At 39.4% G+C, this 14,469-nt stretch overlaps 1 protein-coding gene across 4 annotated transcripts; it reads left to right on the top strand.

The window, feature by feature from the left end:
• Nucleotides 1–1,166: 1,166 nt before the first annotated feature.
• LOC148814039 (ELAV-like protein 1) lies at nucleotides 1,167–13,933 on the top strand. Of its 4 annotated transcripts, none has more exons than XM_088907756.1 (7): nucleotides 1,167–1,315; nucleotides 3,677–3,834; nucleotides 6,958–7,135; nucleotides 8,018–8,121; nucleotides 9,278–9,431; nucleotides 9,587–9,812; nucleotides 10,454–13,933. In XM_088907756.1, exons 2-7 carry the CDS (start codon nucleotides 3,799–3,801, stop codon nucleotides 10,776–10,778), a joined length of 1,023 nt encoding a protein of 340 aa, XP_088763882.1. In that variant the 5' UTR covers nucleotides 1,167–1,315; nucleotides 3,677–3,798; the 3' UTR covers nucleotides 10,779–13,933. The 4 variants fall into 4 exon arrangements, with proteins under 4 accessions (XP_088763882.1, XP_088763885.1, XP_088763883.1 ...); XM_088907757.1 differs by having other exon boundaries at nucleotides 1,196–1,315; nucleotides 3,775–3,834; XM_088907758.1 differs by lacking the exon at nucleotides 1,167–1,315 and adding an exon at nucleotides 1,556–1,579 and having other exon boundaries at nucleotides 3,775–3,834.
• Nucleotides 13,934–14,469: the final 536 nt, after the last annotated feature.

The following is a 14,469-nucleotide window of genomic DNA, read 5'->3' as shown; positions in this document are numbered from 1 at the left end:
CAAATAACCCACCACGATGTCTGGACAGTGTGAGGAAAGTAGAAATTTCTCACTAGAAATCAGCTGAGGAAACAGCTGCTACACGGGTATCGGTACTGAAGGAGGCTACACGAAAAATGCAAATTAACTCCAAATACTGAATGTTGATAAAATGACCACACTTTTTACTTGCATATTTCATTCACAAATGTCTACTGCCAAGATTATCATTGATTTCTTTTTGTGACAGAATAAACTTAGAACAGAATGGTATAACAACAATGTACCCTCCTACCCCTCACCACCTACCTAAAGGACACCTTAGCAAGAGCCAGACAACTAAAACAGAAGAGGGTTTTAACAGAGCTGGGTTCAATTCCAGAGTTGGGGTGCTATCTGCATGGAGTTTGTATAGTCTCACTATATTCCCATGGGATTCCTGCCACACTCCAAAGACATACAGGTTGGTTAATTGGCTTCTGGGAAAACTCCGTGCATACAGCACCCCAGATCAGAAATTGAAGCCCGGGCCCCAGGGCAGCGAGGCAACACTGCTAATGGCTGCGTCACCGAGCTACGACTCCAGATCTATGAATTCCCACATAACATTTTTTTTTCCTCAGATACGTTGCAAAACTCACCAGCAACGAGGTACTTAGTTTATTTTGAGGCGTGCTTTTTTTGCATCCCGGGGAAAAAATAAGACAGGTGATCTCATTTGCAAATACAGGGTAGGTTATAACGCCTTACAGTATCGCGATTCGCGGTTATAGCCACGGTTTGCAGAGCTGACAGGGATCAAATAAACGCGTTCTCCTCTTCTCGTGTCCTTACTGTGAGGCTTCTGACCTTGGACGCAGATACGATAAATCCTGAACGCCCATTATTTGACGATCACTGAAACAGACCCAGCCGACCCTGATGTTAATGTATACGGCCCGCTCCGCAGCTCTGCAACTACATAGAAAGGGAAAAAAACAATGTAATCTTAAGTGATTGATGGTACCGCGGGACAATTGCACTAGACGTTATTAGGACAAACAGACCGATCATCCAATCACAATGCGAGTAAGGCGGGAGCTCCCTGACGTAACTGACTGTGACAAATAAGATAACCAATCAAGGTGCACATCGGGAATGAGTGACAGGGGAATTGTCTAATAGGGGACGACGGGGGGCGGGACGTGCGCAAGTCCAGTCTCTCGCCGACAGTGGTCGCGGATCCTGGTGTTCATTGTGTCAGGAGGAGCCGTAGCTTCGGAAATAACAACGTCGACATCAGAGCCGGGGTCGAGCTCTTTACCATAAAAACAGCGTCGGAGTTACGGTTAAGCAGGTGAGTCGCCTCGAAACATCCCCACGGCTTGGTGTGTGTAGAAAATGACGGGGTTATGGATGAAAACGGGGGGTCGCCATGCGGTGACGAGGAGAGGCCTACGTAGGCCCCTCCGAGTAGCCACCGCCTGCGCGGGGTTTTCAGACCGGGAATGGAAGCAGGTAGAAGGCGCTGTGCATGTAAAGAAACAGCGGGGATTTAGGGCCTGTGAGGAAGGAGGGCATGGGAGACCATTATTTAATTCGCACGTTTTTGTGTTTAACGGTAATTTTCATGTTTTATTTTCTGTTTTGCTTTTACGTTGTGTTGTGTAAGTGCTTGTAAACTCACGCCCCCCCCCCCCCCCCACCATCACTGCCTGCTACCAGCCTATGCCTGGGAAAAGCAGAATGAGTCTGTGACGAATATCTTAAATTCTACATGTATATATTTTTTAAAAAGGGCTTTGCAACTTGGCTTGGATTAGAAACGACCAGCGCACTAGCCGTAAATACTCACACGTAATGATTTTGTATTTACATTCCGAAAATGTCATTTGCATATCTGTCCATAAGGTGAGACGCAGAAAAGTCGTATGGAAACTCGTTAAAGTTTTAATGATCTTTGGCGAGTATTTTATCAATCATGCAGCTTAGTGTGGAAATAAAACTCGGTTGCATCCCCAGATCTTTGCTTTTTACCGAAAGCTAAAAGGCGACTTTTCTTTCCCAGGTGTCTTTTTTTTCTGTCCTTGCGCCCAGATGGGCGGTTTGTTTCAAAATCAGATGCGATGAAGCCGAAAAGGGCCTTTTCTGAATAAATTGAAGCCCTTTGCTGCGGTTCCGTAGGCTAGTTGCCGGTGAAGCCGCTAAAATGAAACGCTTAGCTCGTTTGCCGCTGAGTTAAGGAAGGAGTCTGTCGGCGGAGAGTCCTGGACAGATTTCCCCCAGACAGTGTTTGCATGTGTGAGAAGCTGCATTTGTGGCGTGATCACAGTATTGATGCGATACCAGTGTGCTGTCGCGTCTTTACCCATTAAATACTGTAACTACGTGTAGCCTGGTAGTTTGTGTCTTCAGCAGTGCATTGCAGTGTTAGAATGTGCGCTCACCTCGGTGGGACTCTGGTCTGTTCACCGTGAATATGAGATTCCTTGATACCCAGTCGTTTTTCACCCAGGCTCAGGTCTCCCCGAATACTAATGAGCGTTTATGTCTTTTGTTACTCAACGGGAACTTGTCTTTTTGTAGCCGAGGTCTGTAATCATGGTTCCCAGGTGTTGATAAAATTGCACGACCAGATTTGGGAGTATCTCTTGTTTAAACCAGAAAACGCACCTCAGTTTATTCTCGCAATGCTGCCTCCACTCCAAAACAAAAGTCTTAGCTTCTATGATTTATAAGAGTCTTGCGTGCATACGTGAATGTTTAACATATAAAATCCTTAATTTTTTTAAATATCGTATAGTTTTTAGTTTACATTTGTTTTATGGTGTAGTGAATTGGGATAAAGTAAAAAACAAAACAGGTTTATAGATTTTACCCTTTACCAGGGTTGTTTTACAGGTTGGATCTTTATTGATATGTGCTGGGCCCACAGTATTTTTCACATATGTAAAATATCTTCAGTCACTATAATTTAATAAAAAAAAACCACAACATATAGTTGCTATTTGCAAGCATTGCAAAGTATATTGGTTTTGCAGCAAGTAAGATGGAGAAAAACAGTTGTGCCTTTTTTGCAAAAATGGTGCGCTTTAAGAAGAATTTGAGCTGTATAAATCTTCAAAACCTAGTTGTGGGCTGTAAGAAATCAAATGTTGGGAATCCACTACTGAAGCAAGGAGTGTAGCCACTGATTGCAATCTGAAAATGTTAACAGGAGTCGTTTAATAGTATACAGATCTGTTTTATGCATTGGGTTTTCTGAATTAAAGCAGTTTAAGGGATTAATAGAGATTGTTTCCCTTTGGTATTTTCACCCTCATTTTATGTTTTACAAATTGTAAGAATCCAAATTGGCTGCCAACATTTCTGCAGGTCTGACATGCGTGTACAACTGGAAGAAGGGTTTATAGTTAATGTAAAACTAGCAGAATTTCTGTGAAAGGGTATAGTAATAAAATATCCGTTCTCATACTTCACCCAGTTCATTGTGCTTTTCCCTAATGTATGTGCCTTCCTTGGACAAAAAAGGAAATTCGGGGGCAAACCTGCAGTATGAACCCATGTATGGCAAACAGTAACAAAACTATTTAGTATCACAGTAATGTTATATGTGTTATAGATCACTGCAATTCTGCAGTCACTGTAGGCAGAATGAAAGTGATGTGTTAAAATACATGCTGAAAAGTTGACCATTTTTCTGTTTTTTTCCCCACAGGTATTTCCTGAAAAGGGCTGACCACCTTCTGTTTTTTTCCCTCCCTTACCCCGTTTTTCACAGCATATTTTTATTACTTTATTTTTTGATACCTTCAGATTTGGGATCTGTGAAGTGTCTTCATGGCAGTCAGAAGGGGCCACATTAGATACTTAAAAGTGAGTATCTGATTTGTACACTAAGAAAGTGTGTATAGAACTGTATTGTATTCAGATATAATGCCCTAAATATTTCAGGACATTATATTTTAATGTGAGTTTTCTATTGCCATTTTTTTCTTTCTTATACTATCCTTTTCTTGTAATTTGTATAATTTTAGTTTAAGTTAAAACATGACCAGCTTGGTGTAGATACCGTTAAGCTGAAGAAGGTAAGCCTACCTTTGTAGGTTGGCTGAATATTTTAAAAACAAGTGTGATGAACTTTGGGCTAGCCCCACAAGTTTAAGGTTGTTACTGTTTTCCTGCACATCCAGCAGTACAGAAAGCGGGGAACTTGCACTGCATTTCAGGCCATTACACTGTAGAACAAGGATTAACCAGTTTACTGAAAAGTTTTAAAAATCAGTTCTTTAAAGGCATTTTGTGTTCTCCAACCCTTAATTATTAGCTTTAGCAGCTAAGCACTGTATATGGATTGTTCTTATAGTTTCATGTCATACAACATTTTAACACCAGCTTACATTTCTTTGTTAGTATTGTAAGATATCATGTTTACGAATAATACTATACATAATGGGTTTAGATTGTAGTGAGATAAGTAAGTTTTACTCTGCTGATGTTGTTCAGACCATTGGTGTCTGTGGTTTGAGGAGCCAGTTGAGCAAAGCTGCAATCTGTGAGGTTGTGAAGGAATGCCTTGAAGTCAAAGAAGGTGGAAGTGGAAAGTCGTAAAGCTACCCACTTTCGGTACACTTACAATTAAAAAGCTTTATAACATTAGTGTTAGTAAGCTGTTCCTCGGCTTTATCACATTCCAAAACTCCAGTTTTAATTAAGAAATCTGAAAAAAATGCAAAGCTGGTAAAGGGGCTGTTCAGCATTTTTGTCACAAAATGTTCTATGTTCTCAGATGTTTGGCTTTCTGAGAGTGATGTTGCAGTGTTTTATCACACTCTCTCACAGTGCACACAAGGAATAAGGAATCTTTTGGCAAAAGACCTGCTATATTACTATTGTAGTGAACATACGAATGGTGCTCATTTGGCAGCTAGTTGATCTAAGAATCTCATCCTGCTATTTCTTGAAAGAAGTCTAGGTGCTGTCTTCTACAGCAAGGCTGGGTGGCTTGATCTACACATAACGCTTTACATAAAGAAATTGCTTGAATATTGTGTCAGAATCCCCTGATATAATTATTTTACACAAGGTGTAGCATGCACGTTTTACAGTAAGTATAGTGTGAAGGAGTAAGAATTTGTTTGTGGTAAGGGAGATACTCTGTAATGTCCTGAAGGTGCCATCCTTCTGTGGCATGAAATGAGTACACAAATTGAGCTTGATATAAAACTGAGCTGCAGGATGTTTGAAGCCAAGTAGTGCATGATAATTGTATTGATGGGGAATTGCACTGGTTAGTTTAATATCTAAACTTTTATGACGTAGTGCCCAGTAGTCCTTTAATGTTCCATTAATGACTTATGTCCGAGAGATTTAAACTCACAGTAACATTTGAAAGTATTGGCAGCATTGTGAAGCTTGCTGAAAGTTGATTTTCCTCTAGTTTTCTTTCAGGGTGTGTCATTTTTTTAATGCATTTTGGAATCATTCTGCTCAAAGTGGTGTTGATCATCGAGGATGCTCATTTAGAAAATCACATTATTGGCCATATACAATTTCTTGTATTATGAATTTGTCTTTTTGCACACCCCAACTTGCTCTCCATAAGACACACGGCCTTGGGTCAGAGCGCAGGGTCAGCCATTTATACAGCCCCTTGGAGCAGTTGGGGTTAAGGGCCTTTCTCAGGGGCCCAGCAGAGGAGGATTCCCCTGCTGGCTGCGGGATTCGAACCAGCAACCTTCCAGCCACAGGTGTAGAGCCACTGCACCGCCCCCCAGTTTACCCTGGTCCAGGGCCAGGACTGAAAGGCACTGGCCTGTCCTTAGCGACTTGAGTTCAGTTTGCAAGACCTTCAGCAAAGCAAGTTCAGTTTGCTGCAGCTGATTCTCCCCAGCAGCTCTAGGGCTTGGACATAATGAAAGAGCCTTCTCTGGTAACTGCTAAGTATGCAGTGTTGCACAAGAATGACAATAAGGTGTTTGTCAGTGGGGAAACTTGAACATTTTGCAGAAACTTTCTGAATCAGTAGTCTAGTCCTGCAAGCAGCGTCAGCAAACAGAACAATGTCTGCAAAGCAGAAACCCTGATCTTTATGAATGTCCTCATTCTTGCAATCTTAGGTCTGCTGCATATATTTGAAACACAGGGTTTCATTCAGAATTTAGAACAGCTCGCCATTGCACTCTCGGTGCAGACATGAGTCAGGTTGAGAGCATTATAAAAAGTATTTTTTTATTCTAAACATTGACATCATTCATGCAACAAAACATTAAACATGCCAACTAGTTTTGGTTCCCTTTGTAAACCCATGCTAAGTACATAGCCTGCACTTCTCAAGACTTGTGCCCAGACCACAGTGTTGAAGGAAACTTTTCTCTGTAAAAAGCGCCTTTTTATGGTAGCTGCTTACCAGGGGTCAAAAAGGCCTGTTTCCCTTATTTGCTCTCTGGCTTGAGAAAAAGTGCCAGAGGATGGTTTGTGTATGATAACCAGGGAATCATAGTTATTGTTTCAACCTTATTGGTAAATACTACGTGCAGGTTTATCAATTGGAATATGATTTTCAGTACGGTGCATCTGTTCAGTGGATATTATGAGAGTAAAAATGTTACGTTGCCAGTTGCAGCACAGTTTCTTTCCTTGTTTGTGATCCTATTGAAATATAATTTGTGGTTTATTTTAATCGGCGGCTGTGAGATGATTTTAAAATTGTTGGGACAGCAGATTGCGGTGTATGTTGCTTTGGAGGTTTAATTAACTAGTGAAAGATGCGTGAATATAGTGTCAGCAGTATGATCATGTAAGAGCAGGAGGGTGCTGATGTATGGACAACAATACACCTCTTTTGGTTGATCTTTTCTCTTTTAAAGTACTGTTGTCGTTTTTAAAAATGAAATGGTTAGGGCCCGGTTTTCCCTATCTTTATTCACAGTACTCCTGAGCTTGTGCACGGCTACTAGTGCACTAAAATGTAACCCTTTGCCTTTCACATGTTTCTAGGAAGTTTATGACATGTCAAACGGTTACGAAGACCACATGGCAGATGAATCAAAGGATGCCAAAACAAACTTGATCGTCAATTACCTCCCCCAGAACATGACCCAGGATGAGCTGCGTAGCCTTTTCAGCAGCATCGGGGAGGTCGAGTCCGCCAAGCTCATCCGCGACAAAGTGGCAGGTAATCCTCATTAGAGACACGAGCAAGTCCGTGATGATAGGAAGGCCTTCCATGGCCATTTAAGATCTACCTTGTCAAGCGGTCTTTGAGTGAGTGAGTGTGCCATTAACTTGGCTCATATGTGAGTTAAGTGAAAATCCTACTTTTTTTTTTTAGCTCTGTGTTTTTCAAGTCCTACTTGAAAAAAAAAGTTGTAAAAAAATAGCAAACGTTAGTCACTATGGGCACAAACAAGGAGCTTTTATTTTATTGCTTTTTGTATACAACTCAGTGTGTGTTTTGTATGGAAATACTTATCCATACCTTCAGAATCTTAGTTATGGAGCTGCTTTCCATTTTTGTGTGCATTCATAGAGGTAGTGTATAAGTTCCCTCAGATTATTGGATGTACTTCTTGAAGACTCAACTCGTTTTTCCTGTTTGCACCCAAATGTTATAAAATGCGTTGTTTTTTTTTATTTCTGCAGCAAGGCTCAAAATCTTGTCCTCTGCACGTCAAATGATTGGCAGTTTGGACCTCTAGGTTACAACTTCTAGGACACTAAATGGATTTATTAGGAGGGTGGTTTTGAGAGACCAAGGCTTATACACATCCTTTCAGAATGTTATGTTTATATAACATGTAATTAGAGATCAGATCCTTCCCAGTCTCAATTTTACAAACATCCTATGGTTTGAATTATAGTCTTGGCCATATTCTGTCTCCAGCAAAGCACTTGTGAATGTGTGAAGGCAGTTTTCTTTTGTACATGTTTGAACTTTATAGATTAGCATGCATTGTACAGATTTATTTTGTTGAAGAATTAATTTTTCCAGTCTACAGAATTTGGAGCCATTAAACGTTTTTTATTTTATTTTATTGTTTTCCTTTTTTTTCTCTAGGCCACAGTTTAGGGTACGGATTTGTTAACTATGTTAACCCTAGTGATGCAGAAAGGGCAATCAATACACTCAATGGGCTGAGACTACAGTCTAAAACTATCAAGGTAACGTGCAAAGAGGTGTTCTTGTATACATGTGTCAACTCATAGATGTGACTTGTGTATAAATAGTCCCTGGGCAGCAGAGGGCTAACCCTGTGATACAAAGCATCCATTTTATGTTGAAGACTGAGGAGGCGAGCACTGGGACATAGTTCTGAAAGGCCTGGTTAGTTTAAAATTGTTTTTTTTTGTCCAGTGTGCAATTGCATCTTACCTGATTTAAACAAAACCCAGACCACTGGCTTGCTCTTGCCAAGAGAGTTGTCGTGCAGGATTTCTTTTCTGACGACTTTTATATCCAAGTGAGTGTTGGGGAAGGGAAAAATCTGTAGAGAACTATTGCAGCTAAACTTGACTATTCAGTATACTTTGTATTGGCCCTGTTGACCAGATCTTAACTTTGTCTTCCATTCAGTAGCTTCACTGCTTTCCTAAGCTATATTGTATCTGGAGCAAACCCTTATTCCCTCTGGTGGGGTGGCATATCAACCTGAAGTCCTGCATGATAAATGTCTGTGCAAGATGTGTATTCTGTTGCAAACCTTTTTATATCTCCTCATTTAGGAATAGGAATTCAGTACTTTAGAACACACATGCCCTACTGTCTACATTTTTTTTTCTTTTTTAAGGTGGGTGGGTTGGGGTCTGATGTGGAGTCGTCTGAGGTTTGTTATATGGTAAAAAGATTGTTGGAAAGTTTATTCAGACAAATCCACGAGTAATTGTTTTTAAGATCTTAAGGGATTTGTTTAATGGCTACTGTCAAGTGGAGGGTAATGACACCTGGATAAATGTACAAATTTGAAAGTGAAACGAGTCAGTTTTGAAGTAACAGTTTCATTAGGATGTGTTTAAAAACAAGTGAAAATATACAGAACTAATTCTTTAATGCAGTTAATACAATATTCAGGAGAGGTTCATCTTCCTTTACCTTCTAAAGTTTGTTAGCACAAGGTTTATGTCTTACAGGCCAGTGAGCAAGGTTTAATTTTTCCAGCATTGTAGAGAACTGCTTTAAAGGTGGATAAACTCCTTAGTCCATAAAGAAAAACTTCCCATTTATAGAGCTTCTAATGCAGCAAATTATTTTGGATTTTTTCAATACCATTTAAAAAGCTAGTATTCTAACTAAAAGAATGTCTCCTTTTTCTTTTGTTAGGTTTCCTATGCCCGGCCAAGTTCTGACACCATTAAGGATGCGAATCTGTACATAAGCGGTCTTCCCAAGTCCATGACACAGAAAGATGTGGAGGACATGTTCACACGATACGGCCGCATCATTAACTCGCGCGTTCTCGTCGATCAGGCTTCAGGTGGGCATTGACGCTTTAAACCGCGTGAAGTACAAGCTAGTTTTGACGCCTGGAGCTACTGTCCACTGCTCCCTTGGCAGCCTTCGCCCAGGCTGATGTGAAGCCAGCCCGGGATAATGAACCGATTTTTTTTTTTTTTCCCCCACGCGTTCTAGGTTTGTCTCGCGGCGTGGCCTTCATTCGCTTTGATAAAAGAGCCGAAGCTGAAGACGCCATCAAAGACCTGAATGGTCAGAAGCCCCCTGGCGCGACGGAGCCCATCACGGTGAAATTCGCAGCGAACCCCAATCAGGCCAAGAACTCGGCTCTGCTCTCACAGCTGTACCACTCGCAGTCGCGGCGCTTCGGCGGACCGGTACACCACCAGGCACAGAGGTTCAGGTGAGGGCCCGCGCGGTCGGGCTTGACCGTTAAAGGCTTCATTTGCATTGTCCCTTAACAGCTGTCCAGACCATTAAAACAAAATAAGATGGGATAGATGCACGTGTTCTCTACTTCAAATAAGCTTTTATAACCTCTTGAGCTTAATATTTTGCCTAATGATCTATTTTTGAGTTGAGCATGTGTCCATCTAGCCCTTCCTTTATTGATGTTTACTGTGCAGCTTGGTTTTTGGAGGGTTTTTTTCCCATTTCTGAAAAAGGGAAGTTTAACTTCATAGCTTTCTGTGCTACAGCTTTCATAGAGATTCATAGCTTTACTGTGCAGAAGAATTGATTATACCATCATTTAAATCATTGGTCATGTTCCAAGTTTTATTTTTGCTTGTGTTGTGTCGGAGGTATATACTGTTTAAACTAGGTTTTCCTGGTTCTATTTCAGGCTATGTTCGGAAGATTTTCAGAATTTAGTTTGAACTCCTCTGTTGTATATGGAGATAAAGGAACAAGGTTCCAAAATGGCTCATGTCACCTTACAGTTGCTTGTTGCTTGGGAAAGTGGTTATCCCACCCCCCCACCCCCTCATCAGGTTCAATACTGTCTAGCAGCATGGTGGGTTGACTCTGTTTTTTCTCCTGTAGGTTTTCCCCAATGAGTGTAGATCACATGAGTGGTCTGTCTGGTGTCAATGTTCCTGGGAACTCCACGTCTGGCTGGTGTATCTTCATCTACAATCTTGGGCAGGATGCAGATGAAGGAATCCTCTGGCAGATGTTTGGGCCCTTTGGAGCAGTCACTAACGTGAAAGTTATCCGTGATTTTAACACCAATAAATGTAAAGGGTTTGGTTTCGTGACCATGACAAACTATGAAGAGGCTGCTATGGCCATCGCCAGCCTCAATGGTTATCGCCTTGGGGACAAAATCCTGCAGGTCTCATTCAAAACCAGCAAGTCTCACAAGTAAATCACTTGTCCTCACAGATTTTCTACAAAAAACAGTTGAAAAGGCAAATTTTTCTTTGTTAGTGTAATACCATTCTACGCCAATTTACATGTGTTTTCTTTGTCCTAGTTTATAGGAAAGTGTAGGTTTTTTTTTGATACTCTGGGATGCAACAAACGTGTTCAAATGTTTTTGAGAGATCCCATGACCTATTGACCAATTCTGAGTTTTTAAATTAATTTCTGTGATGCTAGACTTGGTGATGTTACTTTGTGCCATATGCATGGTAAAATAACGCAGCATGCAATGTCTTTAAGGCTCTGATTCTCTATACTGTCATTTTTTAGTTCCATCTACTTTTTACACTAGAAAAAAAATGAGAATACTGATTACAGATGCCTTAAATTCTTAAACCCCCTTTATCACCCTCCTTAACTTGATTTCCTATTTTTTTTCAGGGTTGTGTAAATATCAGTAACTGAACTACCAAGCACTTGGTAAATTAGAGGTTTTCCATTTATACATGAATCAGAGTTCCTGTGAAGGCACAGCATGCTGGTGTTCAATTGAACAGATCCCAATGAGGCGTGGCATTGAGGAAAAGGTGTTTTGGAGCTGGCAAAAGATTTTTAAAGTTGTTTTGAAAGGGACCTAGTTAGATCCAGATGCTGTTAAAGAAGGACCAAAGAGATACAAGACATTAAGAAAGTTCACAAATGAAAGGGGGATGTTTGGGCCATTCAGCAAAATGTCAAGGATGACCAAAGTCAACCAGTGTTACCCTGACATGCAGGTCTGATTAAGTGAATTTTAATCCCACTGAATTATTTCTGAAATTCAAGAGGGGCTGAACAGGTACTGAATTACTATACAAACATTTGAGCATTGGAGTTTCTTTGCATCCCTTCTAGCTGGTTCTGTTTTATTTTATTTTAAATGGGGCTTTATGTTAATTAATTCTCTATTGAGAAAACTGAAAAAGTACTTAAGCTTTTTTCCATGCAGTTTAGTTGGTAACATATAAAATCTTTGTTTAAAATAGATTTAAAACTAATCCCAAGATTCTGGAAACTGCCTTGAGACTTTTTGGTTCTGTTAATTTTCTTTTTTGCTTTTTTGTGTTTCCTTTGTTTTGTTTGATTGTTTTACTTTTGCATTTATTCTGATCATTAAATTTGATTTTGTTTTGCTGAAGTTTTTTGTTTCATTTGTTATTTTCAGTTTTCTTTGCTTTTATTTTTTTAATTTCATGTGTTGGGAGCACCAGGCAAACAAGACATTCATCATCCTCAGTCTGAGCTGAAAAGGGTAGCAAGAATTTTAACAAGGGATGAATCTAATTTGTATTTTAAACCCAGCTGTTAGCAATACGGTTTATTTCCCCCATCTTAAACGCCATACATTTTTGAAGAGGCAAATGAAGTGCACAGGTGGAGGTTTATTTCCTTTGCTGCTTTGCTGTGCTTGTTGATTTTAGTGATAAAAGCATTAGCAGAGACTTTGGGGGTAATCTTATTTTCAGAACTGCAAGTTAAGTTGTCTTCTTGGAAAGTCAGTAGTAACTTGTTTTTCCAGGTCCCACTCAGCTAGTAGTTATCTTTAAACTTTGTTCAAACAATTTGTGAAGATGATATATTGGTTTATTTTACACCCCGTTGAAGAAAAGCTATTCAGGATTGAATTGACTTATATAATAGCTGATTTACCTTCCAGATGTTAGTTGGAACAGTTCATAAACAAGTAAAAACATTTGACTGAATTAATCATTATTGGTTCAAAGTATCTTTTGGACAGAGTAAAAGACTTAATGTAAACCTGGCTATTAAATGAGTTAAAAATTAGTGGCTAACCATGCGCAGATTACTTTCTGTGCAAAAGTTGTGAAAGACACCAAGTTGGCCAATATAGATTTGAAACTGAAAAGCGTTTTTGTATGCAATTACGATTTTCACTTTAAACAATTATTTTTCTGTATAAAGAAAGCTTGACCATACCTGAAAATTACAGTACTGCATTGAAGTTAAGATTGCTTGCCTTAAGGAATCTGATTTTTATTACACTTCAGAGCACGTTCTTAGGGGGAAAATCCCACTTTTTGTTGCGATGAAGATTTTAAAGATTTTCTTATACTTTTAGATAACCGCTTTTAACGGACTTGCGTTCAAAATACTGAGAGAATGTGTTCAGATGAAGTGCTGAGTTTAAAAAAAGTGTGCAATCACTTCAGTTGCTTTTTGCCATAGTTGTACTTGGGAAAATCTTTGCATTCAGTATGACTGTCCTGGAAATACGTAGTGGGTTTTTGCACTTGTTTTAACCTGTTATTTTGGATATTTCTTGGCAATTTCTACCAGTTTTAAAAGGCCAAATCAAGTATCATCTGGATCCTAGGTTAGAACTTTGTTTGTCTTCTTAAGGTGTTTTGTAGTTTTCATGTCTTGTAGTTGACTACATATGTCTCTTCAGCGTGTTTTGAAGAAATGTAAGAAAATATTTTGCCGTGAAAACCACTGGTTTTCTAGTATTGATGCCACCACTCACCCCAACACAGAAGTTTCAGTATATACACACTGTTCAGGAATGAGCTGTAACCCTTTGAGATTTTATAGCTGTATTAGTAAGGCTTACCATACCAGTAGATGCAGAGAATCTAGTTACCTGCATGTTATTTTTTTTTAAATGAAAATAGGGGCATTATTTTTAGTTTCATAGAAGCTCTTTGGAAGTGAGCTTCTGTAATGCATAGTTTACTTTTTCATAAGCTCATTTTCTTTCATCTTTCCTTTGAAGATCGTCTTATTGCTTATTTTGGTTTTGATTTGTTAATACTGCGCCATTTTAATTTTTTTAAGAAACTGGATTAATTATAGTGCACCACCCTTATGTTTTTGTAGCCTTAATTTATATAAGAATGACCAGGAACTTGGCAATGCGTGTGCTGCATGCTGAGTAAGGACCAGAAGGCTTTATTTTACCCATATTGTATATGGTAATACATTTTTTGTAATCTTAGTTTAGAGTGTTTCTTGACTTTTTTTGGTTTTGTTTTTTTTTGGATAAATATTTATTTTGAGGTATCTTTCTGTTCAAAACTGTACTGTCTAACATGAATTATTTTAAATAAAAAGTCAGACACTGTTTTTCAAAGCTGAAGAAAATAAAGATGAAAATCGTTTTATGGTTTCTTGTTCTGAGCCACTTGGTGTAACGAGGCTGTGTGCTGTCATTTTCCGATGGATGTGTGGAAACCTAAAGTGAATGGAGATTCAGTATGCAACCGTGATATGAAATTCAACTCAAGAAATGTGCTCCTACAGTTACGTGACCCTACGTGTTTACAGGATTCACAGTGACATTAAAATGAGCCTTTTCTACTTGTGTAATTGTGACGCTCGGGTTCTTGTGTTTTCTTCCTTCTCTGTGATACTTTTAAAAGTCTGCAGTGTATGTGAGAAAAACTTGGTCGGGTTGGGAGGATGGGTTACCATAATTTATGAGCATGCTTAAAAGCTAAGTCCTTTATTGCATTTAATTTTAACTTGCTGCTAATGTATGTCCCTGCTTTTACAATTTTCATATCTACCTAAACAGCAGACTTGCTAATTGTATTGTTGATCAGTTTTTGTTGGAAAGTGGGGATTTAACTCTGTTTCTTAGGGAGAAACAAATTGCTGTCAATTTTTCAGACGCCTGTGTGATCTGATATAATATA

The sequence above is a fragment of the Atractosteus spatula genome, chromosome 28 (assembly GCF_055471065.1).
Source record: "Atractosteus spatula isolate fAtrSpa1 chromosome 28, fAtrSpa1.hap1, whole genome shotgun sequence".
NCBI lineage: Eukaryota > Metazoa > Chordata > Actinopteri > Semionotiformes > Lepisosteidae > Atractosteus > Atractosteus spatula.
The sequence above is the reverse complement of the archived record's forward strand: the minus strand, read 5'-3'. Positions and strand labels throughout refer to the sequence as shown.